This window comes from Eschrichtius robustus, chromosome 3 (assembly GCF_028021215.1).
Source record: "Eschrichtius robustus isolate mEscRob2 chromosome 3, mEscRob2.pri, whole genome shotgun sequence".
Taxonomy (NCBI): Eukaryota; Metazoa; Chordata; class Mammalia; order Artiodactyla; family Eschrichtiidae; genus Eschrichtius; species Eschrichtius robustus.
This window is the reverse complement of record NC_090826.1, coordinates 81,576,866-81,604,339: the sequence shown is the minus strand read 5'-3', so window position 1 is coordinate 81,604,339 and position 27,474 is coordinate 81,576,866. Positions and strand designations below refer to the sequence as shown.

At 38.1% G+C, this 27,474-nt stretch overlaps 1 protein-coding gene across 1 annotated transcript in view; it reads right to left on the bottom strand.

The window, feature by feature from the left end:
* Window positions 1-9,090: 9,090 nt before the first annotated feature.
* Window positions 9,091-27,474, bottom strand: part of RPAP2 (RNA polymerase II associated protein 2) — an 82,950-nt gene continuing 64,566 nt past the window's right edge. Inside the window, exons 12-13 of the mRNA XM_068540308.1 lie at window positions 13,212-13,361; window positions 9,091-9,826 (exon numbers count right to left, since the gene is read on the bottom strand). Coding sequence (XP_068396409.1) covers window positions 13,220-13,361 — 142 coding nt within the window. The 3' untranslated portion in view covers window positions 9,091-9,826; window positions 13,212-13,219. The remainder of the gene's footprint in view (window positions 9,827-13,211; window positions 13,362-27,474) is intronic.

Genomic DNA, 27,474 nt, shown 5'->3' with positions numbered 1-27,474 from the left:
ATGTAGCTGTCCAGTTTTCCCAGCACCACTTATTGAAGAGGCTGTCTTTTCTCCATTGTATATTCTTGCCTGCTTTATCAAAAATAAGGTGGCCATACGTGCGTGGGTTTCTCTCTGGGCTTTCTATCTTGTTCCACTGATGTATATTTCTGTTTTTGTGCCAGTACCATACTGTCTTGATTACTGTAGCTTTGTAGTGTAGTAGCCTGATTCCTCCAGCTCCTTTTTTCTTTTTTTTTATTAAATTTTTTTTTGGGGCTGTGTTGGGTCTTCGTTGCTGTGCACGGGCTTTCTCTAGTTGTGGTGCATGGGCTTCTCATTGTGGTGGCTTCTCTTGTTGTGGAGCACAGGCTCTAGGCGTCCAGGCTTCAGTAGTTGGGGCATGTGGGCTCAGTAGTTGTGGCTCGCAGGCTCTAGAGCGCAGGCTCAGTAGTTGTGGTGCACAGGCTTAGTTGCTCCACGGCATGTGGGATCTTCCTGGACCAGGGCTCGAACCCGTGTCCCCTGCATTAGCAGGCGGATTCCTAACCACTGCGCCCTCCTTTTTTCGTTCTCAAGATTGCTTTGGCTGTTCGGGGTCTTTTGTGTTTCCGTACAAATTGTGAAATTTTTTGTTCTAGTTCTGTGAAAAATGCCATTGGTAGTTTGATAGGGATTGCATTGAATCTGTAGATTGCTTTGGGTAGTACAGTCATTTTCACAATGTTGATTCTTCCAATCTAAGAACATTGTATAGCTCTCCATCTATTAGTGTCATCTTCAATGTCTTTCATCAGTGTCTTATAGTTTTCTGCATACAGGTCTTTTGTCTCCTTAGGTAGGTTTATTCCTAGGTATTTTATTCTTTTTGTTGCAATGGTAAATGGGAGTGTTTCCTTAATTTCTCTTTCAGATTTTTTCATTAGTGTATAGCAATGCAAGAGATTTCTGTGCATTAACTTTGTATCCTGCTGCTTTACCAAATTCATTGATTAGCTCTAGTAGTTTTCTGGTAGCATCTTTAGGATTCTCTACGTATAGTATCATGTCATCTGCAAACAGTGACAGCTTTACTGCTTCTTCTCCGATTTGGATTCCTTTTATTTTTTATTTATTTTTTCCTTTATTCCCTTTTTCTTTTCTGATTGCTGTGGCTAAAACTTCCAAAACTATGTTGAATAATAGTGGTGAGAGTGGACAACCTTGTCTTGTTCCTGATCTTAGATGAAATGGTTTCAGTTTTTCACCATTGAGAACGATGATGGCTGTGTGTTTGTCATATATGGCCTTTATTATGTTGAGGTAAGTTCCCTCTATGCCTACTTTCTGGAGGGTTTTTATCATAAATGGGTGTTGAATTTTGTCAAAAGCTTTTTCTGCATCTATTGAGATGATCATATGGTTTTTCTCCTTCAGTTTGTTTAAGATGGTTTATCACATTGATTGATTTGCATATATTGAAGAATCCTTGCATTCCTGGGAAAAACTCCACTTGATCATGGTGTATGATCCTTTTAACGTGCTGTTGGATTCTGTTTGCTAGTATTTTGTTGAGAATTTTTGCATCTATGTTCATCAGTGATATTGGCCTGTCTTTTTTTTTCCTTTGTGACATCTTTGTCTGGGTTTGGTATCAGGGTGATAGTGGCCTCGTAGAATGAGTTTCGGAGTGTTCCTCCCTCTGCTATATTTTGGAAGAGTTTGAGAAGGATAGGTGTTAGCTCTTCTCTAAGTGTTTGATAGAATTCGCCTGTGAAGCCATCTGGTCCTGGGCTTTTGTTTGTTGGAAGATTTTTAATCACAGTCTCAATTTCAGTGCTTGTGATTGGTCTGTTTATATTTTCTATTTCTTCCTGGTTCAGTCCTGGAAGGTTGTGCTTTTCTAAAAGTTTGTCCATTTCTTCCAGGTTGTCCATTTTATTGGCATATAGTTGCTTGTAGTAATCTCTCACGATCCTTTGTTTTTCGGCAGCGTCAGTTGTTACTTCTCCTTTTTCATTTCTAATTCTATTGATTTGAGTCTTCTCCTTTTCTTGATGAGTCTGGCTAATGGTTTATCAATTTTGTTTATCTTCTCAAAGAACCAGCTTTTAGTTTTATTGATCTTTGCTATTGTTTCCTTCATTTCTTTTTCATTTATTTCTGATCTGATCTTTATGATTTCTTTCCTTCTGCTAACTTTGGCGGTTTTTTTTGTTGTTTTTCTTTCTCTAATTGCTTTAGGTGTGTTTCTTGAGGTAGGATTGTATTCCTATAAACTTCCCTCTTAGAACTGCTTTTGCTGCATCCCATAGGTTTTGGGTCGTTGTGTTTTCATTGTCATTTGTTTCTAGGTATTTTTTGATTTCCCCTTTGATTTCTTCAGTGATCTCTTGGTTATTTAGTAGCCTCCATGTGTTTGTATATTTTACAGATTTTTTCCTGTAATTGATACCTAGTCTCATAGTGTTGTGGTGGGAAAAGATACTTGATACGATTTCAACTTTCTTAAATTTACCAAGGCTTGATTTGTGACCCAAGATACGATCTATCCTGGAGAATGTTCCATGAGCACTTGAGAAGAAAGTGTATTCTGTTGTTTTTGGATGGAATGTCCTATAAATATCAATTAAGTCCATCTTGTTTAATGTATCATTGAAAGCTTGTGTTTCCTTATTTATTTTCATTTTGGATGATCTGTCCATTGGTGAAAGTGGGGTGTTAAAGTTCCCTACTATGATTGTGTTACTATCAATTTCCCCTCTTATGGCTGTTAGCTTTTGCCTTATGCATTGAGGTGCTCCTATGTTGGGTGCATAAATATTTACAATTGTTATATCTTCTTCTTGGATTGACCCCTTGATCATTATGTAGTGTCCTTCTTTGTCTCTTGTAATAGTCTTTATTTTAAAGTCTATTTTGTCTGATATGAGAATTGCTAATCCAGCTTTCTTTTGATTTCCATTTGCATGGAATATCTTTTTCCATCCCCTCACTTTCAGTCTGTGTGTGTCCCTAGGTCTGAAGTGGGTCTCTTGTAGACAGCATATATACGGGTCTTGTTTTTGTATCCATTCAGCCAGTCTATGTCTTTTGGTTGGAGCATTTAATCCATTTACATTTAAGGTAATTATCGATATGTATGTTCCTATTACCATTTTCTTAATTGTTTTGGGTTATTGTAGGTCTTTTCCTTCTCTGTGCTTCCTGCCTAGAGAAGTTCCTTTAGCATTTGTTATAAAGCTGGTATGGTGGTGCTGAATCCTCTTAGCTTTTGCTTGTCTGTAAAGGTTTTAATTTCTCTGTTGAATCTGAATGAGATCCTTGCTGTGTAGAGTAATCTTGGTTGTTAGTTTTTCCCTTTTATCACTTTAAATATGTCCTGCCACTCCCTTCTGGCTTGCAGAGTTTCTGCTGAAAGATCAGCTGTTAACCTTATGGGGATTCCCTTGTATGTTATTTGTTGTTTTTCCCTTGCTGCTTTTAATATTTTTTCTTTGTATTTAATTTTTGATAGGTTTAAAAAAAAATTTTATTTTATTTTTGGCTGCGTTGCGTCTTCGTTGCTGCGTGCAGGCTTTCTCTAGTTGCGGCAAGTGGGGTCTACTCTTTGTTGCAGTGCGCGGGCTTCTCATCGTGGTCGCTTCTCTTGTTGCAGAGCATGGGCTCTCAGTGCATGGACTTCAGTAGTTGTGGCACACAGGCTCAGTAGTTGTGGCTCACGGGCTCTGGAGTGCAGGCTCAGTAGTTGTTAGTGCACGGGCTTGGTTGATCCACGGCATGTGGGATCTTCCCAGACCAGGGCTCAAACCCGTGTCCCGTGCATTGGCAGGTGGATTCTTAACCACTGCACCATCAGGGAAGTCCAATTTTTGATAGTTTGATTAATATGTGTTTTGGTGTGTTTTTCCTTGGATATATCCTGTATGGATAAATCCTCTGCGCTTCCTGGACTTGATTGACTATTTCCCATATTAGAGAAGTTTTCAACTATAATCTGTTCAAATATTTTCTCAGTCCCTTTCTTTTTCTCTTCTTCTTCTGGGACCCCTATAATTCGAATGTTGGTGCATTTAATGTTGTCCCAGAGGTCTCTGAGACTGTCCTCAATTCTTTTTGTTTTTCCTTTATTCTGCTGTACGGTAGTTATTTCCACTATTTTATCTTCCAGGTCTCTTATCCGTTCTTCTGCCTCAGTTATCCTGCTATTGATTCCTTCTAGAGAATTCTTAATTTCATTTATTGTGTTGTTCATTGTTTTTTTTGCTCTTTAGTTCTTCTAGGTCCTTGTTAAACGCTTGTTGTATTTTCTCCATTCTGTTTCCAAGATTTTGGATCATCTTTACTATCGTTACTCTGAATTGTTTTTCAGGTAGATTGCCTATTTCCTCTTCATTTGTTTGGTCTGGTGGGTTTTTACCTTGATCCTTCATCTGCTCTTTCTCTGTGTCTTCTCATTTTGCTTAACTTACTGTGTTTGGGGTCTCCTTTTCGCAGGCTGCAGGTTCGTAGTTCCCGTTGTTTTTGGTGTCTGCCCCCAGTGGCTAAGGTTGGTTCAGTGGCTTGTGTAGGCTTCCTGGTGGAGAGGACTGATGCCTGTGTTCTGGTGGATGAGGCTGGATCTTGTCTTTCTGGTGGGCAGGACCGTGTTTGGTGGTGTGTTTTGGGGTGTCTGTGACCTTTTTATGATTTTAGGCAGCCTCTCTGCTAATGGGTGGGGTTGTGTTCCTGTCTTGCTAGTTGTTTGGCATAGGGTGTCCAGCAGTGTAGGTTGCTGGTTGTTGAGTGGAGCTGGGTCTTAGCGTTGAGATGGAGATCTCTGGGAGAGCTTTCACCGTTTGATATTATGTGGAGCCGGGAGGTCTCTGGTGGACCAATGTCCTGAACTTGGCTCTCCCACCTCAGAGGCACAGGCCTGACACCCGGCTGGAGCACCAAGACCCTGTCAGCCACATGGCTTTTGGGAAGTCTGGGGTCTTCTGCCAGCGTTCAGTAGGTGTTCTGCAGGAGTTGTTCCACATGTAGATGTATTTCTGATGTATTTGTGGGGAAGAAGGTGATCTCCATGTCTTACTCCTCTGCCATCTTGAAGGTCTACCATACTGTTTTGACTACTGTAGCTTTGTAGTATAGTCCGCAGCCAGGGAGCGTGACACTTCCAGCTTTCTTCCTTTTTCTCAAAATTACTCTGGCTATTTGGGGTCTTCTGTGGTTCTATATAAATTTTAGGATTATTTGTTCTAGTTGTGTGAAAACTGTCATGGGTATTTTGATAATCGCATTAAATTTGTAGATTAATTTGGGTAGAATGGAGATTTTAACTATTAATTCTTCCGATCCATGAACATGGGATATCTTTTCACTTATTTGTATTGTCTTCAATTTCCTTCACCAGTATCTCATGGTTTCCAGAGTATAGGTCGTTCACCTGCTTGGTTAAGTTTATTCATAGGTATTTTCTTTTTGATACAGTTGTAAATGAAACTGTTTTCTGGAATTCTCTGACAGTTCATTATTAGTGTATAGAAAGGTAACAGATTTCTGTATGTTAATCTTGTATCCTGCAACTTTACTGAATTCATTTATTAGTTCTAATAGTTTTTTGGTGGATACTTCAGGGTTTTCTGTATATAGTATCACACCATCTACAAACAGTGACAGTTTTACTTCTACCCTTACAATCTGGATGCCTTTTATTTCTTTCTCTTGTCAGTTGGACTTCCAATACTGTGTCAAATAGAAGTGGTGAGAGTAGGTATCCTTGTCTTGTTCTTGATTTTAGAGGAAAAGTTAGTTTTTCACTGTTGAGTATGCTGTTAGCTGTGGGTTTGTCACAAATGGCCCTTCTTATATTGAGATGTGTTCTCTCTATACCAACTATGATGAGAGAATTTATCATTAATGGATGTTGAATTTTGTCAAATGCTTTTTCTGCATCTATTGAGATGATCAATGTGATTTTTATCCTTCCTTTTGTTAATGTGGTGTATCACACTGATTGAGTGTGGATAGTGAACCATCCTTTCATCTCTGGGATAAATCCCACTTGATCATGGAGTATGACCCTTTTCATAAAAAGGATTGTTGGATTTAGTTTGCTAATATTTTGTTGAGGATTTTTGCATCTATATTCATCAGAGATACTGGCCTGTAATTTTCCTTTTGTTTAGTGTCTTTGGTTTTGCTATCAGGGTAATGGTGGTCTTATAGAATGAAATTGGGAGTGTTCCCTCTCCTTCAATTTTTTGGAATAGTTTGAGGATAGGTAGTAGCTTTTCTTTTTATGTTTGATAGGATTCCCCTGTGAAGTTGTCTGGTCCTGGATTTTAGTTTGGTGCAAGTTTTTTTTGGTTAAAATTTCAACTTCACTAGTAGTGGTTGTTCTGTTCATATTGTCTATTTCTTTTTGATTCAGTTTTGGAAGGGTGTATGTTTCTCAAAATTTGTCCATTTCTTCTGGTTTGTCCAATTTATTGGGATATAATTGTAGTATGTGAGGTATAACTGACATTTAAAATTATATTAGTTTCAGGTGTATAACATGATTTGATATTTGTATATGTTGCAAAATGACCATCACAGTAAGTATAGTTAACATCCATTACCATATCACATTTTTTTGTAATGAGAGCTTTCAAGATCTACTCTTAGCAACTTTCAAATATGCAATACAGTATTAACTATAGTCATCATGCTGTACATTATATCTACATATTTTATAACTGGAAATTGGTACCTTTCAACCCCTCTCACCCATTTTGCCCACCCCCAACACCCTGCCTCTGGCAACCACCAACCTGTTCTCTGTACCTATGAGCTTATTTTTTAAAACAGATTCCATCTATGACCTTTTAAAAAAAAACAGATTCCACTTATGAGATCATACAGTATTTGTCTTTCTCTGACTTATTTTACTTAGCATAATGCTCACAAGTTCCATCCATATTGTCACAAATGGCAAGATTTTCTTCTTTTTCATGGCTGAATAATATTCCATTGCATAAATATATACTACATCTTCTTTACCCATTCATCCATCAATGGGCACTTTGGTTGTTTCCATATTTTGGCTTTTATAAATAATGCTGCAATGAACATAGAGGTGTATATATCTTTTTGAATTAGTGTTTTCATTTTTGGGGATAAATAGCCAGAAGTGGATTTGCTGGATCATATGGTAGTTCTACTTTTAATTTTTTGAGGAACTGCCATACTGTTTTCATAGTGGCTGCACCAATTTACATTCCCACCAAAACACCACAAGGGTTCCCTTTTCTCCACATTCTTGCCTACACTTCACTTGTCTTTTTCATAACAGCCATTCTAACAGGTATGAGGTGATATTTCGTTGTGCTTTTGATTTGCATTTCTCTGATTAGTGATGAGCGTCTTTCCATGTGCCTGTTGGCTGGCCATCTGCATGTCTTCTTTGTAAAAAATGTCTCTTTAGATCCTCTGCCCATTTTTAAATGATTTTTTTTTTTGGCTATTGAGTTGTATGACTTTATATATTTTGGATATTAACCCCTTATCAGATACATGGTTTGCAAATATTTTCTCCCAGTCAGTAGGTTGCATTTTCATTTTCTTGATGGTTTTCTTTGCTGCACAGAAGCTTTTTAGTTTGATGTAGTCCCATTTATTTTTGGATTGTCAAATCCAAAATATTGCCAAGACTGATGTCAGGGGCTCACTGCCTATGTTTTCTTCTAGGAGTTTTATGGTTTCAGGTCTTATGTCCAAGTCTTTAATCCATTTTGAGTTAATTTTTGTGTAAGGTGTGAGATAATGGTCCAGTTTTCCCAAAACCATTTACTGAAGAGACAGTTCTTTCCCCATCTGTATATTCTTGGCTCCTTTGTTGTAAATCAACTGACCATATATATGCATGGGTTTATATCTGGGCTTTCTGTTCTGTTGCATTGATCTACATGTCTGTTTTTGTGCCAGTACCACACAGTTTTGATTACTATAGCTTTATAATGTAGTTTGAAACCAGGGGTTGTAATGTCTCTGGCTTTGTTCTTCTTTTTCAAGATTGATTTTGCTATTCGGGGTCTTCCGTAGTTCCATAGAAATTTTAGGATTATTAGTTCTATGAAAAATGCCATTGGAGTGCACCAAATCTGTAGATTGCTTTGGTAGTATGGACATTATTATTTCTAATAGCTTTATTAAGGTGTAATTTATATACATTACATTCAACCTGTTTTAAGTGCACAAATATTTTTAAAGTTTATAAAACTGTGCAAAAATCACAATTTAGTTGTAGAACAGTTTCATCACCCCAAAGAGATCCCTGTGGCCATTTGCAGACGATCCCCACTCCCATGTAACCACCAATTTAGTATCATCTGTTTTAGATATTTTCCTTTTCTGTCGTTTCATTATAAATGGAATCATACCTTATATGGCTTATGTGTCAAACTTCTTTTACCTAGCATGATGTTTCTGAGGTTCATCCATGTAGTAGCATATATCAGTATTCTATTTTATGAATTTTTTGTTTACCCATTTGCAGTTGATGGCCATTTGGATTGTTTCCACTTTTTCACTAGTATGAATCATGTTATGAACATGCACCTACAAGTCTTTGTGAACAGTTTTCATTTCTCTTAGGATGGAACATTGAATGGAATTGCTGGGTCATATGGTAAACTGCTTAACTTTTTAAGAAACTGCCAGATCACTTTCCAAAGTGGCTGCATCATTTTACATTTCCACCAGCAGTGTACTAGGGCTCGTTTCTCCACATCCTCATGAACACCATCTTTCTTTGTCTTTATTATAGTCATCCTAGTGGCTGTGAAGTGGTATCATCTAATTTTGGTTTTAACTTGCATTTCCCTAATGACTAGTGATGTTGAGCATCTTTTCATACGCCAAGCCATTTGGATATCTTCTTTCTGAAATGTCTATTCAAATTTTTGCCCACTTAAAAATTGAGTTGCCTTACTTTTGAGTTTTAAGAATAATTGAGTTGAAAATATTTTATCCTAGTCTGTGGTTTGTCAGTTCATTTTCTTAATGTTTTTCTTTTCCTATTATGTAAGTTTCAGGTGTACATTGCTCAGGACCACTTTATAGCATAGCCAGCTTCTTTAAAAGAATAAAGACTAGACTTCCAGAAGGTTTCATCTTAAATTGTATTTATTTATTTATTTTTATAAATTATTTATTTTTGGCTGCATTGGGTCTTCATTGCTGCCTGCAGGCTTTTTCTAGTTGTGGTGAGCAGGGGCTACTCTTCTTTGTGGTGCATGGGCTTACTGCGGTGGCTTCTTTTGTTGTGGAACACAGGCTCTAGGCACTCGGGCTTCAGTAGTTGTGGCATGTGGGCTCTAGAGCACAGGCTCAGTAGTTGTGGTGCACGGGCTTAGTTGCTCCACGGGATCTTAGTTGCTCCATGTGGGATCTTCCTGGGCCAGGGCTCGAACCTGTGTCCCCTGCATTGGCAGGTGGATTCTTAACCACTGCACCACCAGGGAAGCCCTAAATTGTATTTATTGACCTAATTCTTTACTGTTCTTTATAATCGAGAGTTCGACTATGAGGCTAAAATGGGACTTTTCTCAATTTTCTGGTCAACTGATATGATGGCTGTAATAATCCAGAAGAAATAGGTCATTATATTTTCTTGAGGTTTCAACTTAAGATTTCAGCTTTCATTTTCAAATAAGTAGAAATACTATGTCTTGTATCTAGGATGCAAGGACTTGGTTATCCTTGTTGGGATAATGGTTCTCCTCTATCTGCGGAAGTCACTCTGTCCGGTGGTGACTGATAAGTAGCTCTAACTGTACAATTATTGTGGCTAGAATTCCAGAAATGGTCAATGTAAGTTCATCTATTTGGTCTTCACGATTACCTGTGAAGCAAAAAAGGACACCTGAATAAGACACCTAAAATATTTTTACCAGTTTTTGGGAACACTGTGTTGTCTCCCCAATATACATTCCATTTTCCCCTATTATGTAGCAATAGTGGTTTGGGTAGAATAAACCCAGCTTCATATTCAGCTTGAGGGGTAGGCCCTGATAGGTCTAGGTCAATTAGAAAATCCTCTTCTCTCTCCTCCATTCCTTGCTAGAATGACATGGATTAGTTCAGAAGTGCCCTCAATTAGTGTGAAAAGTTTAAGACTCTCAGTAGGACAGTGAGGTATGCTGTAAAGCTGGGAACTACTGAATGATTCTGCCACCTGTAGTAGACAGCTTCTAAAATGACCCCCAATGAACTCTGCCTTCTGGTATTCATCCCCTTATATAATCCACTCACCTTCAATGTGGGCTGAATCCAGTGATTAGTTTCTAACTAGTCATGGAATACAGAAAAAGTGATGGATGTTACTTCTGAGATTAGTTACAAAAAGACTGCGGCTTTCATCTTGGGTTTCATCTGACTTGCTCAATCTGAGGGAAGCCACATGCCAAGCTGTGAGGCACACTATGGAGTGGCCCATGTGGCAAAGAACTGGGAGAGGTCTCTAGACAACAGAGAGTGAGAAATTGAGGCCCCGAATTCAACAGCCTGTGAGGAACTAAATCCTGCCAATAACCACATGAGTGAGCTTGGAAGGGAATCTTCCTCCAGTTGAGCCTTCAGATGACGCTGCAGCCCTGTCAGAGAGCTTAACTGCAACCTCATGAGAGACTCTGAGGCAGAGGCCCTAAGCCAAATTGTGCCCAGATTCCCGACTCACAGAAACTGAGATTTAAAAAAAAGTTTGTTGTTTTAAGCCACTAAATTTTACAGTAATTTGTTAAGCTGCAAAAGATAATTAATATACTACCATAAGAAAAGCTAGTTTGAGCTGGGTTTTTTTTTTCTTCCCTGTTATTTGTAACTGAAAGCATATTAACACATACTAGCTAGTAGTAATCTAATCTTGAAAAGGGTATGACATATTATACACAAATAATTTTGTGAACTTATGGTTTACAAATATCATACAAACAACAATAAAAACCCCATCTACCTATTCACAACCATCTCCATTTCTCATATGGAAAATTATGTAATAAGGCCTCACTCATGTAATAAGGCCTCACTCATTCAGTGTCCCTTTTAATACTGACAAAGTCTGGGCAAAGATTTACCTTTGATTACTTACACAAATAAACAATGTAAAAAAAACAGTGATCACAGGGCAACTGTTAAGTCCACTTAAAACATCTATTGTTTAGGGAATTCCCTGGCAGTCCAGTGGTTAGGACTCAGCGCTTTTACTGCTGCGGCCTGGGTTTGATCCTTAAAAGTACTTTAAAGAAACGAAATTGAGTTATTTGTAGTGAGGTGGATGGACCTAGAGACTGTCATACAGAGTGAAGTCAAAAAGAGAAAAACAAATACCATATGCTAACACATATATATGGAATCTAAAAAAAAAAAAAGGTTCTGAAGAACCTAGGGGCAGCACAGGAATAAAGACGCAGATGTAGAGAATGGACTTGAGGACACGGGAAGCGGGAAGGGTAAGCTGGGACGAAGTGAGAGAGTGGCATGGACATATGTACACTACCAAATGTAAAATAGATAGCTAGTGGGAAGCAGCCGCATGGCACAGGGAGATCAGGTTGGTGCTTTGTGTCCACCTAGAGGGGTGGATAGGGAGGGTGGGAGGGAGACGCAAGAGGGAGGAGATATGGGGATATATGTATATGTATAGCACAGAAACTAACACACCATTGTAAAGCATTTATACTCCAATAAATATGTTAAAAAAATCATGAATTGCATAAAAAGACTAATTTGAAGTTTCAGCTTTAAAAAAAAAAGTACTTTAACACCATTTGTTTATATATAAGCATTAACTATGCTAATTAAAAATGGTTCTTAATTGGTACCTATTCATTAAAGCAGGTCTGGAAGGACCTCTGGTTAGGCACTCTTTGTTCTCAGTCTATCTGGAAAAGCAACCTTTCAACCAATGGAGATAGGGTGTCATGAACCCTGAGGGGTATGATTAATTCAGTCTTCTGTACCTGAAACTCAATAAAACAAAAAAACTCCAAACTTACTATATTCTTAGAAGGGCCTTTGAACTGGTGCTTCCACAGGCCAACCTGAGCTCACTGCCTAAGTAAAAGTCTTTATTTTACAGGGTCCTCAGGGGAGCAGGGTTGCATGAAAAGGTCACTAGGTATAAGTCTGGAGGCAGTTACAGTGCTAATTCCTTATTTTCTATTCTCTAGCAGATTCAATAAAGTGATGATGGCATTCTTTCTTGCCTGCCAAATATGGCTCTCAAATATCCTTGTCATATATTTACAGATTTACTTGAAGAGCTGTGTTTTTTAAACAAATATTCAAATAATAAAATGTAAAATGATATAGATCAGTAGTGTACTTCTGGGAAGGAGACAGGACTGGAGGCAGAAGTGAGGGGGGAATTTTGCTTTTTAAAATTATACATGCAATTCTGTACTGTTTAATTTTTACAAGCAACTTGTATTGCTTTTGTAATTTAAAAAATAATTGAAAGTTAAAAAAGAGGAAATCCTCCTTAAGAGGGTCTCATTAGTAGTTCAGAATGAATTTCGTTAATCATAACATTAAATCAATACCTATCTGAGCACTTGAGAGTATGTGAAGTAAGAAGTAAAGGGAGGAAGAGATGGAAAGTTGTGATTAAGGCAGGATCAGGGAGGGGACATTCTGATGGGCAGTTTTTTTTTTTTGAGGGGCGGTAGTTCTTAAAAAGAGGCAAAAACTTGGGATAGTAGAAGAGGGCTTATGTATCTGGGAGCAAGGTCAGGATTCGGCAAAGCCAGACTTGAAAATTCACCTGCTTATCTGCACATGAGATGACTAAGGTATTGGCTGGGCTGAGGAGGGAAGTAGGATGAGGATATTCTCAAAGATCACTGCAGTAGTTTGGTTGAAGTACACTGCTACTTGCTGGGAAGAAACATCAGATGGGACATGCAGGATGGAATGGTCTAGATTTGAGTATGAAGCTGATAGCAGGGAGTTTCCTGGACTGCAAGAAACAGAACTAACTGTGGTAGCCTATAAAGGAAAAATAACAACAAAGATGGGCATGAAGTAACAAGAGTGAACAGGAAATGACTGGAGCAGCTGAGAACTAAGGGATATTGTGTTCTACCATAGCAAGCTGAAGTCATCTGGAGGTCTCTACTTGATTTTTAAAATTTCCAATTTGAAAACAGAATCCAAATAGGCAACAAATGAAAAAAAACAAAAACAAACAACAACAACAAAAAACTAAAGTAAAACACAATTCAACTCACCACTGTGGTTAACAGCTGGTTCTAAATATGATGGTTAAACTTTCAAGGTCTTCATTCTTTAAGTGTAATTCTTCAAGCAGGGTGGTCAAAAACTGTGTAAACATTACATTTTCCTGAGAATGCTTCTGAATGCCAAGAATTGAGGTCAGTCTGAAACACCAAAAATATTAAATGCATATCCATGAAATTGGAAGGACTAAGGGGCTCCAGTCTCTAACATGGCAGAGGGGATTTTTGTGAGGATAATGAAGTCTCTCTGATTTAACAAAATTCCCAGAGAGAGAAGGCTTTACTAAAGCTGAAGAGAAATCTCAGGAAAAGACTGAAAAATCAAACATATTGTTACATAAGGAAAGAAGCCTAAAAGCCTTACTCCAAAACATGTTCTTCATTATGCCAGCAAAAACTACCAAAATTCTGCCCAGAAAAGAAAATTAACCACATGGTGAAAGGAGGTTGTGTAGAGAAGCTTAGAGGTGAGAACTGCTTTAAAAAACATAATTTATATCAACTGTTTAGATTATATCACCTGAAAAAAAAAGACAAAGAACAAGATTACCTTTTGGATGAAACCTTAACATTTTTATTTTTGTAACACTAAACAGATGAATTTCATCTTAAAAGGCACTTAATACAAACTTCACAAGGAACACAATGCTTTCTTCTCTAACCATTTCCAGTAAATATCCCTAAAGACTGATTACATATAATAGATTCTTTTTTTAAAAAATTTATTTATTTTTGGCTGTGTTTGGTCTTCGTTGCTGTGCATGGGCTTTCTCTAGTTGTGGCTAGCAGGGGCTACTCTTTGCTGCGGTGCGTGGGCACTACTCTTCGTTGCGGTGTGCGGGCTTCTTATTGCAGTGGCTTCTCTTGTTGTGGAGCACGGGCTCTAGGTGCATGGGCTTCAGTAGTTGTGGCACACAGGCTCAGTAGTGTGGCGCACAGGCTTAGCTGCTCTGCAGCATGTGGGATCTTCCCGGACCAGGGCTTGAACCCATGTCCGCTGCATTGGCAGGTGGATTCTTAAGCACCGTGCCACCAGGGAAGTCCTATAATAGATTCTTAAAAGTAATTTTCATTGAATGTGATTAGTAAACATGATTTTTAAAAAGTGAAAAATATCTAATCACAAACTGTGCAGACTGTTCCTTTTCATAAGTTTTTGTATCTCCAGAGAGCATGCTTCACAGAGCCTTTGCAAGAACATTCTGTAAAGTTTTTTGGAAGAAAATTCTTTTTTCCCCAAATAGTCTATACTTCCCACACAAACCTCTTACAGATGCTTATTTAACCTTGGTCATTGCCAGTGGGCACATCAAATATAAATAAAATAACTCTCTGATTTAAATCAATAATGCTCAAGAAATCAGAGCAGAACAATTCCACAGTAGTGAGTGTGGAATGAGAAATGTTATTTTCTGAGACAGATTTCTTCCTTGCTTATTAGCCATCTCATACAGAAAGCAGAAATAAAAGGACAAATTTGTTAGAATTGTCCAAAGATGCCCTAGACTCTGAGGAGGTGGTAGATTCTCTATATTCCTGAAGGTATTTTATCAAGAATTAGAGACTAGGTAACTCTAACAGTCCAGTGACATCTAGAGTTCTACCCAAGAAAACCACTTATTCCTTCCCCACCTCTCCTCTATTTCTTTACAGCGAGCAGATGGAGTACCAGTTTCTCATATGAGCTTTCTCTGCAGGTATGCTCCAAAGGTAGTTTATACTTGAAAATAGGACTACCCAAGTCTTCTAATGCCAAGCTCAAGCTGGGTACTTGGGTGAACTTATAGGCAGTTGTGGCCAGCTTTTCCTGAGGCATTTTCCTGCAGAGAAAGTGGAACCCAGAAGTCAACTCTGTTGGCTTTTCTCATACGTAGGTGATGTCAACATTAAAATATCAAGTTGCTGCTTCCCCACAGTAAGACCAAAGATACTGGGGATGGGATAGCACTGGCTAAAAACAAGAAGTCAGAGCAGTCAGATCAGCTGTCATCTCCACAGAAATCTAGTTTTTGTGTGTTTTTTTTTTTTAGTTTTTGAATTTTATTTTTTATACAGCAGGTTCTTATTAGTCATCAATTTTATACACATCAGTGTATACATGTCAATCCCAATCACCCAATTCAGCACACCACCATCCCCACCCCCCCGCGGTTTTCCCCCCTTGGTGTCCACACGTTTGTCCTCTACATCTGTGTCTCAACTTCTGCCCTGCAAACCGGTTCATCTGTACCATTTTTCTAGGTTCCACATACATGCGTTAATATACGATATTTGTTTTTCTCTTTCTGACTTACTTCAGAAAAACAACTGTAAGACTTTGTATGACAGTCTCTAGATCCATCCACGTCTCAACAAATGACTCAATTTCGTTCCTTTTTATGGCTGAGTAGTATTCCATTGTATGTATGTACCACATCTTCTTTATCCATTCATCTGTTGATGGGCATTTAGGTTGCTCCATGACCTGGCTACTGTAAAAAGTGCTGCAATGAACATTGGGGTGCATGTGTCTTTTTGAATTATGGTTTTCTCTGGGTATATGCCCAGTAGTGGGATTGCTGGATCATATGGTAATTCTATTTTTAGTTTTTTAAAGAACCTCCATACTGTTCTCCATAGTGGCTGTATCAATTTACATTCCCACCAACAGTGCAAGAGGGTTCCCTTTTCTCCACACCCTCTCCAGCATTTGTTGTTTGTAGATTTTCTGATGATGCCCATTCTAACTGGTGTGAGGTGATACCTCATTGCAGTTTTGATTTGCATTTCTCTAATAATTAGTGATGTTGAGCAGCTTTTCATGTGCTTCTTGGCCATCTGTATGTCTTCTTTGGAGAAATGTCTATTTAGGTCTTCTGCCCATTTTTGGATTGGGTTGTTTTTTTAATATTGAGCTGCATGAGCTGTTTATATATTTTGGAGATTAATCCTTTGTCCATTGATTCACTTGCAAATATTTTCTCCCATTCTGAGGGTTGTCTTTTCGTCTTGTTTATGATTTCCTTTGCTATGCAAAAGCTTTGAAGTTTCATTAGGTCCTGTTTGTTTATTTTTGTTTTTATTTCCATTACTCTAGGAGGTGGATCAAAAAAGATCTTGCTGTGATTGATGTCAAAGAGTGTTCTTCCTATGTTTTCCACTAAGAGTTTTATAGTGTCCAGTCTTACATTTAGGTCTCGAATCCATTTTGAGTTTATTTTTGTGTATGGTGTTAGGGAGTGTTCTAATTTCATTCTTTTACATGTTGCTGTCCAGTTTTCCCAGCACCACTTATTGAAGAGGCTGTCTTTTCTCCATTGTATATCCTTGCCTCCTTTGTTATAGATTAGTTGACCATAGGTGTGTGGGTTTATCTCTAGGCTTTCTATCTTGTTCCACTGATCTATGTTTCTGTTTTTGTGCCAGTACCATATTGTCTTGATTACTGTAGCTTTATAGTATAGTCTGAAGTCAGGGAGTCTGATTCCTCCAGCTGTTTTTTTCCCTCAAGACAGCTTTGGCTATTTGGGGTCTTTTGTGTCTCCATACAAAGTTTAAGATTTTTTGTTCTAGTTCCGTAAAAAACGCCATTGGTAATTTGATAGGGATTGCATTGAATCTGTAGATTGCTTTGGGTAGTATAGTCATTTTCACAATATTGATTCTTCCAATCCAAGACCATGGTATATCTCTCCATCTGTTGGTTTCATCTTTAATTTCTTTCAACAGTGTCTTATAGTTTTCTGCATACAGGTCTTTTGTCTCCCTAGGTAGGTTTATTCCTAGGTATTTTATTCTTTTTGTTGCAGTGGTAAATGGGAGTGTTTCCTTAATTTCTCTTTCAGATTTTTCATCATTAGTGTATAGGAATGCAAGAGATTTCTGTGCATTAATTTTGTATCCTGCAACTTTACCAAATTCATTGATTAGCTCTAGTAGTTTTCTGGTGGCATCTTTAGGATTCTCTATGTATAGTATCATGTCATCTGCAAACAGTGACAGTTTTACTTCTTCTTTTCCAATTTGTATTTCTTTTTCTTCAGATCAGCTGTCAGCTCCATAGAAATCTAGTTTTTGTGTGTTTTAAAGATGGTAATTATATGATATATCCAAAACAACTTCTCTGATTTTCAACAAGACTACTGTTTGGCTCATATATGAAAACAAAGTTTTCTCAGTTACTTCTCAAAGTGCCATTAAGATGTTTAAAACTTAACCCTCAAATTAGAAATAAATGGTGACTACTAGATTTCTCAACTTGTTTGCCTACATAAAAGCAGAAAATTAAAAGCATTATAGATAAAAAGTTTGTAAGAGAATTGGTCTATCAGTTACCCTAGTTAGAAAATATTTTGGGGGACTTCCCTGGAGGCGCAGTGGTTAAGAATCCACCTGCCAATGCAGGGGACATGAGTTTGAGCCCTGGTCCAGGAAGATCCCACATGCGGTGGAGCAACTAAGCCCGTGCACCACAACTACTGAGCCTGCGCTCTAGAGCCTGCGAGCCACGATTACTGAGCCCGCGTGCTGCAACTACTGAAGCCCGAGTACCTGGAGCCTGTGCTCCGAAACAAGAGAAGCCACTGCAATGAGAAGCCCGCGCACCACAACGAAGAGTAGCCCCCACTCCCTGCAACTAGAGAAAAGCCCACGCGCAGCAACAAAGACCCAACAGAGCCAAAAATAAATAAATAAATTCATAAAGAAAAATTAGAGTTAACGAGAAACTTTAGCTAGGAGTGAAAAGAAAAAGGAAAGAAACAATGCAATCTCGCTCCTGAGCCCATGACAAATACTGTGAATCAATCATTCTTTTCTTAATGAGCTTGGACCTGTTTTGAGACTCCTCAAAATAGGGCTCTGAGCAACCACTTGTTATGATTTCTGGCAAGTTGAATATCAAAGCCTTAGGTCTATCTATAAAGTAGGGCTAATAATACTTAAGTTCCTTAGAAGTTATTATTGCAAAAGTCAAGTAGGATACTGTAAACAGGTTTTTAAAAAATCAATTATAATAATGATTATAATACCATTTACCATGTGCTACCTTGGAGTTTTACTATGTACTTGTTCTAAGCATGAATTATCTCCTTTAACTGCACAATGATGCTGGGGGTATAGTGCTGTTCCCACTTTATGAGTGAGGAAAGAAAGGCACAAAAAATGGAAGTACCTTCCCCAAGGTCACAAAGATAGTAAGTGGCAGGTCAGGGCTTTGAACCCAGGCAACTTATCGCAAAAAGCCCATGCTCTTCACTAATATGCAAGCTTTCATACTTTGTAGGCTATGGCTTTCATTCTTTGCAGGTTATAGAACACTATATAAATTTAATCTTTACTTGCCTGATTGATGTGTACTGTGCCCTCAATGAGCATGCAGAAGAAACAGAATGTTTTAAATTTGCTTTCGAGAACTAGAGGACTACAAATATAAAAATGGCTAGTAGCTGGCAGGCAGAAGGAAATGCTAACAGAGGAATCACACAAGGTCTGGTGTCTGTTAGGAGACAGGAATAGCAGTTTGGGACCTGGGGATTTATGCAGCAAGTCATCAAGCAGATAGATAGCAATCCTTAGGCATCTGGAGCCAGGATTTCCTGACTACTCTTAACACTTGAGCCCTAAGAGTTGTTGCATAATTATACTCCTGGAAAGTTAGCCAATGAGATTTCCTTTAACCTTATTTATTCCCTTGTGTTTCTCCTTCAATCTTTAACTGAAAAGACTTCTTCCCCATCCCCCAGTCCCTAACACAGAATGTAATGATCATAAGAAATATGTTAGCTTTCTAAAAATTTTAAGTTGACTTAAATCCTTTTCGGAATAAGCTGAGATATAAATAAATAAATACTCTAATAGTTCCTGTGCACCTCTAAACATTAGTAATCCAGTGGATTACTTTTGGGGAGTCATGTAAAAATTGTGGTTTTCCTTTTAACATATCCTCCCTAGAAACCAGGCTAATACAAAAAAAAAGGATGGTTTTGACAAGTTATAAAGTCATAATAATATGTCAAGAAAGATGCTAAACCCTGAAAATATAATTTTATGAATGATTCTTTCAAAAGAATTATGATTTGCTTCTATCTCCAAAGTAATTTCAATTTAAAGTTGAATAAGGGCTATATATAATCTTTATGTTTTCCAGATTCCTTGACTCATCTACTTTAACATGTTTTATTACCTAATAGCAACTGGCTACCTGCCCACTCTACCAGACTGACTGCTTACTGGACATCTGCTGAATTTCCATGTCATCTCTGTAGCAAGAGGCTTCTGTCTGTGCCTATTTGCACAGATGAATCTGAGGCAAGATCATAACTTTTTATCAGACTGTTATGGTTTTGGTCAATGATAAGAGTTGGCTGTTGCCACTGCCAAAGATGCAACTAATAAACTGCAAGGATTCTTTTTAGGGTACATGCCACCCTAATGATAGGTATCATCGGCTGAATGGGGTGTGAGAACCTATCTGGGGTGTGAGGAGCACTGCACTGAGCTTGGAGACAGGGTTCTGTGCAGAATCTGCTTTTGTTAGCAGTGACCATGGAAGAGGGCTTTGGAAAGCACAAAGCACTATGCAACATAGTCTATGTGCGCTTAGAACCAGGCCCAAGGACAAATGAACAAAGACTTATTACTGGAACTATTCTTTACATGGTCAATTATGGTCCCTTAATTGCCACATCTGAAAGCCTCTTCTTAGTTCTTTTTCCAGCTGACTGCAGTATTTGATGTCCTCAATCACTTCCTCCTTTCCTAGAATTCTCCTTCTTTGGCTTTTCAGGAACTCTCTGTCGCAGTTCTCCTCCTCCTACTGAATCTTTATGATCTCTCTTGTTGGCGTTTCTTTTTTTTTATCAGCCCATTAATAATGATAGGTCTTACCTATGATTTCATATTGACCCTCTTCTGTACTACATCCCATCTCATGGCTCTGATTATCAATGATTCAAATCTTTAACTTCTCTCTTGGGATTTTTCTCCACTTGGATGTCCAAAAGATACCTCAAATACATTATGTTCAAACCTGAAATTCTGAGCTCTCATCTTCATCAAAACCTTCTAGTATTAGAAATCTCAGTCATCTTTAACTCTTAACCCTTAATGTTCTTTGTTCAGTCAGTTACCAAATCCTGCTGATTCTCCTCTGAGGTGCTTCTTGAATCCATTTCATCTCCCCCACTCTCACCGTCCCTGTCCTAATTCAGATGCATCATCTCCTGCTTGGACTACAGCTATAGCCTAAGTGGTCTCCCACTCCAGTCCAGTCTCCACATTGCCACCACAATCCTCTCTCACAGATATGATTAAGTCACTCTCTTGCTTTAATAACTACTTATAGGAGGAATCAAATTTCTTTGGGCCTTTTATTTTCCTTGTTTCTATCACATGAATATTTTCATAAATATTTCAAATAATATGAAAGTATATATTGTTAGTTGTATATATTTTTCGCACCAAGCAGAAAGGTGGAAGACTGGGATCACATTTTACTCATCCATCTTGTATTCCTCACAGGCTTGTTCTCTTAATACATAATTTGGTGAATGATTATAGAACTGAAACTGCTGCTACCCCATACTAGCACTTCTCAGTGTACTACAACAGGTCCTGGACAAACTATGGTCTGTGGGCCAAATCTGGCTTGCTGCTTTTGTAAATAATTTACTTTTGTAAATAATTTACTTTCATAAATAAACTGAAAAACAGCCATGCCCATTTATTTATGTATTCTACAGCTGCTTTTGTGCTACAACAGCAGAGTTGAGTAGTTGGAACTGTAGGGCCAGCAAAGCTGAAAATATTTATAATTTGGCCCTTTACAGAAAGTTTGCCAACTCTTAATACTAGAAGATTATTATGTACCAACTTTAATTTAAAGTGAATAACTCAGTCAATAATATGATGTTTTATATACTATAAGTCTGATGATGGGAGTTATTAAAATAGGAGATGAGAAATCCAAAGGAACCACTTGGCTCTAGGATATTCAAGGTCTGGTCTGTGAAAGATCTCCTGTACACTGAATCACTTAAGTATGGAAGATGCTTAACAAAACCAAAAATATCTCATAAAATCTACCAGGTGGAGAGAGAACTTTCCCTGGCTGACTCCACTCCAGCCAAACTGACCAACCTTGCCTCAATTATGCCAAGGTTTAGTTTGTCCTCACTTAAGGGCTGCCTGTTTTCTTTCCTGGGGTGCTCTTCCCCCAGATCTCTACATGGTGTTCTCCTTCATGTAATTGTTTTGTTTAAATGTCACCTCTCCCACGTGAAATCCATCCTCACTTTCGCCCTCTCTACCTACCTACTTGTTTTATTTGTCTCATAGTCCTTACTATTATTTAGTTCTATTATTTGTTTGCTTGTTTACCGTCTATCTCTCATCCAAAAGAAGGTGAATGTCACGAGCGCAATGACTCGTGTATTCACTGCATTCACTGTATCCCTCATGCCTGACACATTGTAAATGATCACTAATTAGTTGTTGAATGAAGAAATAGCTTAAGAGGTCACTAATTTATTGTGCTTACTGAAATACTTTTTCTTCTTCATAAAATGTTCCTCCTTTCATTTTTAGAGGAAGGAAGGGAGGAAACATGTTCTTGACTCCTCCTGCTCGCACGTAGTGGCATCTTCCTGCTAGAATATTTCAGAATATCTATCAGTGAGGTGAGATGAGCTTTAAATTCATCAGGTAGGCCAAGCATTAAATCAAGACCTATCACTTGTTCCTGCATTTCCCCTCCTCCCTTCCATGTGTCCTGAAACTCAGTGTTGGCCAAGAGTGAGTAGGGCTAAGTGCCACTGAGCAGGCTTGGTTTGTCGCTTAATTCACTCCAGTCCTGTAGAGGAAACTGTGGAGCAAGGGGCTGGCCCTTGAGTGGTTGCTTGGTGCCTTCCTCTGGAGCAAAAGTACTTTAGCCTCACAGGTTAAATGTGAAAGGAAAGGAAATTCCTTTCACTCTAAAGGAGATGACACTTGGCCAAAAGGAAGAGCACTTTAGGATTTCTACAATCCAACTAATACCGGTCTTTCTTTCTGTGTATTTCTGGCTGTTACTACTGTTTTTGAATGGGGTGTGTTCTTATTCTTTCTAGATCAATGAAAGTAACAGAATGTAGCCACAAAATGAGGACTCAGTTGTTTTTGGAATCTATACTCCCTTTTAGTCTCCTCCCATTAAGAGTTAAAAGATCTAAGAAAAGAGACTCAAGATCCTTTCTTGATGTAGTGATTGGGACCCTTTACACAAGACAGTTAATAAACTACCTCCATGATTGTGAAGGAGGGAGATTCTATACCTCTATGTGTAGCATGCTGCAACGGTTAATGCATTTTAAATCCTGGACATTGTTCCTCGTATATAATCTAAATGGCCCTTGCAGAATTTTTTGGGGGCCAGCTCTTAAAAGTTATTCCTTCATATTCTTGAAAATGGTTCTCAATTCCAAGTCCTTTTAATCTTTCCTAATAGATGCCATCTAACTGCTCCTTATTCAGATTGGTGTTATTCCCTATGTCCCCCACTTATAGCTTCTCATTTTCCTAAAATGCAATGTCCCAGAATATAAATATTTTTTAAATTCATTACTTCAAAACATAGAACAATATACCTTCAGAGAAAGATATCATGATGTAAAATCTTTCACATCTAAGTTATCTTTGAAGTACAATCTCAGAATCTTATCAACCTTCTCCCCTTTTTTGTTAGAGTCCCTAGGCTCCTCCTTTCCTTTTAATCCTTTATCTGTGTATGCTAATCACTTACCTGTTTACCCTTTTAATTAAAGAACAACTTCCACCCTATTATATATTGAAAGGGACTCAAACCTCTGTTCCAGTCCTACAACTTCTAATAGTGAATATCAAAGAAAACTACAATAAACTGGGCCCAAATAACTACTCTACTTAAATAATATAGTAATATACCATAGTTGGTATTTAACAATGTGCTTTATATAGGAAATACCTTTAAAATAATCAACAGAAATTGTGATTGGCAGTGAGTAAGAACAAAATATGTTTATGTTTCAATTTATTTCCTTCATGTACTTTTAAATATGAATAAAAACCTCTAAAGGTGACACTAAAAGGATGGTTTACCACAGAAAGTCTGTATCCTGGAGAATATAATATGACAAAAATGACATAACTTGCAGATGTATAAATCACAAACAAGAGAGGAAACTTCTCATGAAAACTCCACTGATTCAAATCTCTATTCTGAAAAGAAAGGGAGCCTTCTATAACCAGTTCTTTACCATATGGTAAATGGCATGACGACAAAAGCAAAAAAAGCCAAGTGTCAAACTGCATCTTATTGATAAGACCTTTATTTAGCTGACTGTTCCACATATGCTACACATCAAAAGGAGAGATTGGAAGTCAGGTTAGGACAGGTACCCTCCATTTGTCATTACTGAGCTATCAAACAACATCTGGTTAACAGGAATTATTATACACAGAAGTAAGAGGAGTTTCAAAGTTTGACAACTGAAACAAGAGATTTTTAATTAAAAGTGGCCTTTTTATAAATCTTTATATCCAAGGATTCAGAGCTGTACAAACTCTTGATTAAGGCTCAGAAGAAAGTTACCTATGATTTTGTGAGTCACTGGTTTGTTTCACATCAACAGAGAAAGCTATATAAAGAGTTAAAGTTGTGGTTTACTGAAGAAGTGGAGCTAAACAACTGATGGGTCTCTAGGTTATCCATCTCCTGTAGTGCATTAAAAGTCAGTAATGAACTTGGATATTTAAATGGTCTTCCCATTGTGGTCCGTATTGCTTTGATCACTGCATTCATTCCCATTGGGGAATATATAGTGCGACTCTTGGAACACTGGAAATCACAGCATGGTCTGATTTATCGTTTCCTGAATAATCTGGGTAATATGGGTGAAGATCACATCAGGCATTTGCCTTAAATGATATAGCACAGACATCCCTTAACCTGACTGTCAACACTAAGCAGCAGTAACTCTCAGAGTTTCCTAAGGGTTTATTACTGATTTCCAAACTTGCACAATCAAACTGGTAGGCTGCTGTAAAATGACACTGAACAACACTCCTCATATTCAATATAATCTTAAGTGAAGAAAATGCTGTGAGAATGTCTATATGAATAAATGTCACCAGAAAGCATGCTTCTCTATGGTTTGGAGTTGGAGGAAAGGATAGGAAGTGAAAAGCCACACTTTTCTGTACCTATCAGATTTGAGAAATTACTGGGTTCCTACAGAGTTCTGTTGCAGTAGGGAAACCTGTTCTGCTGATTACCACGCATAAAGGTGATGAATATGCAGACCGCTAAAAGATAATGCTGGGCTTAAAAGAAATTTTTTTAACACTCACTCTCTCATCCTTCAGAACTTAGGGCTGGGAAGGAGGAGTATTTCTGTTAAAAAAGAAGTACTTTCAATGTTTACATGCACAGGCACTATGCTTGTTACTTTACCAGTGAAAACAGAACAGATATTACAATACCTGACACTTAAGGGGCTTAGAATCAAACAAAACCAAAAGTCTTCCGGGATAGATGAGGCATCTTTATTAATATTGGCCTGAGTAACTGAAAAATCTGAAAGATGAGGTTTAACTGTACAGTCTTCTTTGATGAGGCTATACCACTTAATTTCCTCAAGTGTGATTAGTCTCAACAACCCAGCTAGTTTCCTTTTGACAGCGCAAGTATCAGAGGCTTTGGACAGGGTAAGGGATTTATCCAGGATCACACTGGTTAAGAACAGTGCTGAAAATGGACACCTTTATCACAAGGGTATCTTGCTTATCTATGAAGTCTCGATATTCCTTCATGCACTGCAGTAACAATTGTCACTTTACCCATACTTTGTATTCTTCAAAAAAATGAGTTGGGATTTTCCCTCCTTCTCTACATGAAGAAGTGCAAAATGATAACCTCTGTCTGTGAAAACATACACTCAAAACTGAAACAAAGGAGAGCTGTGACCAGTAAGTAATGCAAAGGGTCAAAATGTCATCTATTTTCAGAAATTTGAGGGCTCACACAAACCCAAGGCATTTTCTAAAACGTCTCTTTAAGATATAAAAAAAATTTTTAGTATAAACTTTCAAAAGGGATTTCATCTGTATATTCAGGGCTCATATTTATATAACTCTTTTTCCACCTTACATGTTTCTTACTGGGGAGAAGGCAGAAGAAGATTCAACTCTGTCAGTGATTCTCTAAAAATATTTGTCTAATCTGTGGCCCCTGGCCTCCTCCCTGAAGTAACACCATAGCCCCGGGGGCACAGGGAAAGAACCAAAAAAGTCAACCTGTGGAAGAGCTTTTCCTTTTCCATAAAATAACATGGACTGGGCCACGTGCAGAGATAACTCCTTCATGGCACTTTCCTAAGCTGCTCTTGATGTTGTTTTTCAGTAAAGAGTAAACAGTTTGACAAGGAAACAAATGCCAAGAGGTCAGAGCTCAGTTTAAAATTCAGATACTTTAAAATGGGTGGTGGGTGGCTTTCTAAATTAGAGCAAATTGTTTACTTTGAAGAACACCAGTTCTTTTTCCCAGTTACTCCTTTTGTGGCAGGATCTCAACCACTGAGTCAAACATAAGAAGCTACAGTGATTTCCAAGTTTGTAAAAAGAAATTTTTCTTGATGAAACTAACTTGTTGATCTTCAACCTTTCTGTGAAGTTACAGCAAGTGTTAACTCCAAAGTGAGACTCCAGTGACTTTCTTAAGGTCATGTAGTCAGTAAGAGATGAGCAAATAACCCCAGAAGTACTCCCACGGGTCGACACTTCTAACCACTATACCACACAAGCTCACATGTCTGATTCATTTTAAGAACTGAGTAGACCTTATGATTTCAAAGGCCCACTTGTATATGCTCTTCAAATAATTTTTGAAATCTGTCATTACAAAATAAAACATGCTAATGAAAACAGACAATTCTATTGTTTCTAATTAATTCATCCTTTCTGTGACAGCCAAGAAGCATCTTCCAACATCATCAACTAATGTAGACTTTAGAAGAAGGTTAAGACATGCCTCTCAGCAAGCAAATCCTGGCAGACATAGTTAAATTAACTGATTTAGCATATCTTTATCTAGCACACTAATAATTGCACTAGAATTAAGGATAGTGGTTGTCAATTCTGTCTGCACAAATTACAGTTGGGGAACTTAAAAATACATATGTCCAGCCACCACCCTAGAACAGTCAATCAAAATCTTTGGATCAGGTATTTGTAACTTTTATTTTATTTATTTATTTTTGGCCACACGGCGAGGCTTGCGGGTTGTTAGTTCCCCAACCAGGGACTGAACCCACGCCCTCGACAGTGAAAGAGTGGGATCCTAACCACTGGACCGCCAGGGAATTCCCAAGTATTAGTAATTTTTAAAAGCTCCCTATGTGATTCTAATGGACAACCAGTGTTTAGAACCACTGTTAAATTTTTGAATTGAGATAATCTGTGCAGTTCTGATCATTTGTTATACTTGTTAACTACACTGCTGGACAAAACTGAATAGCAAAGGAAATGAGATCTCTATATAAATACCTATGTAACAAAGCAGAAGGTAATACAGTCCAAAAGAAAGGTCTCACCTATAGAAATTTGTACAAGGAAGATATTATTTGTACCTCTGGGGGGTTAAGAAAGACTTCTAAGGAGGTAGTGACATTTGAAGTGGGTCTTGAATGCTAGGACCCACGAACATGAAAAGGAAAGGCATTTTAAGCAGAGTCCACAAAGATACAAGCTAACAGAGATGCTTGTAGGGGAAAAGAGTCAGTGGATACAATGTAAGGACACAAAAGAGAAATAGTTGGGTAGGCAGGTTGGGGCCACTTAAGGAAGGCCTTGAATTTCAAGCAAAATTACATGATAAGAAATGGGGTATTAGAAGGTTTCTGAACAAAGGCCTGCCCTGATCAGAACTGAGCTTTAGTGAGATTACTCTGGTAGCTGGAGGAAGCATAGACTACTTGAGGGAAGAGACACATGGCAAGAGACGTGTTTAAGAAGGCTATAATTGCAGCAGTCTAGGCAAGTAATGAAAGCCTGATGTGGGTTGGTAGCAGCGGGAAAGGAGAAAAACAATTGGGTAAGAGAAGTTAGGAAGGAAGGCTTTAGCAATTGATTAGATATGGGAGATAAGGGCAAAGGAAGCACCAAAGCCAAGTCAAACTTCAATTCTGGGTAATTAGGAAGATGGAAATGCCACCGAAGGAAAAGAAAGGGAAGATCGGCTCAGTCCCAGATTTCTGAGTGTGAA